Source organism: Camellia sinensis, chromosome 1 (assembly GCF_055761805.1).
Source record: "Camellia sinensis isolate YWXY chromosome 1, ASM5576180v1, whole genome shotgun sequence".
NCBI classification, from domain to species: Eukaryota; Viridiplantae; Streptophyta; class Magnoliopsida; order Ericales; family Theaceae; genus Camellia; species Camellia sinensis.
In genome coordinates, this window is record NC_138961.1 from 226,781,779 (window position 1) to 226,784,417 (window position 2,639).

The 2,639-nt window shown below is 34.1% G+C and overlaps 1 protein-coding gene across 1 annotated transcript; it reads left to right on the top strand.

The window, feature by feature from the left end:
* The first annotated feature begins 631 nt into the window (after positions 1-631).
* Positions 632-1,412, top strand: LOC114300510 (uncharacterized). Its single transcript, XM_028245374.2, has 3 exons — positions 632-746; positions 843-878; positions 1,022-1,412. The coding sequence occupies exons 1-3, from the start codon at positions 672-674 to the stop codon at positions 1,217-1,219; spliced, it is 309 nt and encodes a 102-aa protein (XP_028101175.2). The 5' UTR covers positions 632-671; the 3' UTR covers positions 1,220-1,412.
* The last annotated feature ends 1,227 nt before the right edge of the window (positions 1,413-2,639 follow it).

Sequence of the window (2,639 nt, forward strand, 5' to 3'; positions counted from 1 at the left end):
TTTATGGGAACATCATTTTCAGGTTCAGGTGATAAGTTACCTCCAAGGACTTAGCTTGGAAGGATTTGGCTTTGGATTTCGAAGACTATCTTTAGTTAATTGTTTTATTTGTTAGTACATGTAAACATTCAAGCCAAGGGCTTCACTTGTGTTTGGGTTAGAACTCATATTTTTTTGCGTCCAAGTGTTGACTTGGAAAGATGTTAGCCCGTAGGGCATTTAATTTGATGTTACATGTAATGCTTATATTTTAGTAATACTCTGATGAATGAATTAATAAATTGTTTTCTTTAAATATTTCATGTCAATGATATATGTATATAATGGGTTTATTTTAAGGGCGTGACAATGTCTCAACTTGACGTTGTGCCTAATTGAAATGTTTGTTGGTTCCTAATTAAAATCTGACAGTTAAAAATAAAGTAAAATTGAGAACTTTGATTTCTTCTTTGCCCCCACTATTTGCTCCGCTTTCTACACTTCACAAGTAAGTACTTTCAATTCACCAAAATTTTAGAAATTAACGTTTCGATTTGTCTGATTTTGTGCAACACAAAACAAGTATGACTTTCGTAAATGTCTTGAGTGCACAAATGTGTAATTGGTTTTGATGGGTGTTTTTTTTATTCTAGTTGGGAAAAGTGCGCTATTGGGTCTAAACATTGCTAAAAATGGCAAAAGATTACCATGCCGAGTGCCCCTTGTTTGGTGGCGCAATAGCCAGCACATTCCCTCTTCGATTTCAGGTTAGTTCTTATATCTATGTATACATATTTAAGGGTTCATCAATATTTGAACACTAGACAAGGCCATTGACTGATGAACTTTTGTTGGACTTGTAGGATGTGAGCAACATTCGACAAGTCCCTGATCATCAGGTTATTGATGCATTTTTCTTTTAATAGTTGTCCAATTTGTTTCCGTCACATGATGCTCTGTCTATTTCAGTTTCATTATCACTCTTTTTGGATCTCAATTGTTGACTGACTTCATGTTGTAATAATTCATTGCTTGTTTGAAGGAGGTTTTTGCGGACCCTGCGCGTGATGAGAGTCTGATATTTGAACTTTTAGATCTGAAACTTGAAGTTGCCGACAATGGAAGTGCCACCTGGTTTCTTCAAAACCTTGCCAGAGAGCAAGATGCTGAGGGAGTCATGGTAACTAAATCAACATTCACATTTTATTTTTCAGGGCTTATTATAAAATGTGGTATCTAGATAATTTTTTTTGGCTTTGCATCATTGTATTTGCATGAGTAAGGGATTCCATATTTAATCTATTGAAAAATGGAGGATGGTGGCGTTGAGAGTGTATATTATTATTGAGTAGTGTTAGACAAATATATCCTTGGTATTGGCATATTGTATGGGCTATTGGAAAAACAGTTAGAAATATTATTTGTAACTTTAACACTTGGTCATGTGTAATAGAGCCAAGTGGCTAATTTATTTTTTCCCTTTCTGTTTGTTGGTCATGTGTAATGAGTTTGGTTGTCAAAAAGCTTGCTAGACTCAACCCAAATAGTATTGAGAGTTGCCCAAAGACCGCTTAGAAATTGACCACAAAACCTAAATTCCTCTTCCCAATTGAATTCAACAAATAGTTTTCTAGACTTTTTTGGTTCGTAAATTTTTTGGGCTTTCTGCTGATTTTTAATTTTTTGATAGTTTTCTTTGCAAATATCCACAGCCCAACAACCAAAGAGATTTCCATTGGTGCATGAAGGCAAAGAATCTAGTGTTTAGGCTTAAAAAACCCAAACCAAGCAAATGGATTAGATTGTAAAAGTCCACCATACAACGAACGACCCACCTTCCTGATGGACTTCAAGTTGGATCAGGTCCATTCACCCACTAATTGATAAGAGGGGAACATACTGATAGATCCCATACAACTCTATGATCACTCAGTTTTATAGCCTTGCCATGCACCTGCCAAAATAAAGGATTATTGCAGTAATATCAACTCTATGATTTTTTATATGTCCTGCTGTGTACGTGAGGTTTATTGCAATAATATTGACATGCTTGTTTTTAGACTTATAATGGTTTTACATTTTTACTTGGAACATTGTGTTAATAGAGAAGTGAAAATTGAAGATCAAGAGATAACAAATAGCTAACATTTTTGTTATCAAGGTTGGAGATGATGTGATCCAGTATTCAAGTTTACCTGAATTGATTGCTTCTATAAAGAAGGCAACATTAGAAGATGTTAATGGTTGTTTAGGTTAATAACTAATGCTGTTGAGTACTTTCCATGTGTATTCTTTCTAATGTTTGCTGAAATTTTAAACTCATTTTTGATTGTCGTGTGTTGAAACAGACAATGGCATAGATCGAAATTTCATGGCTATTCACCCGCTGTGGTGACTGGTAAACCTATTGTACGTAAACATAGACTAGTTTGTAATTGACATTACTTTTTGATTTTTTCTTCTCATGGTTGCTGATGCTTTTGCTCTATCTTATATTAATGGCTGTTTGATGAAACCAAACTTTCAAAGTACACATATTGTGAATACAATGTATAAATAAAAAAAAAAATTCATTGTACATGCACTTGCAAATTTCATAATTTCTTATCTTTCTAGCCTTCTTGACATGGTATGCAAGAGTATGTAGATTTTTCAACCAT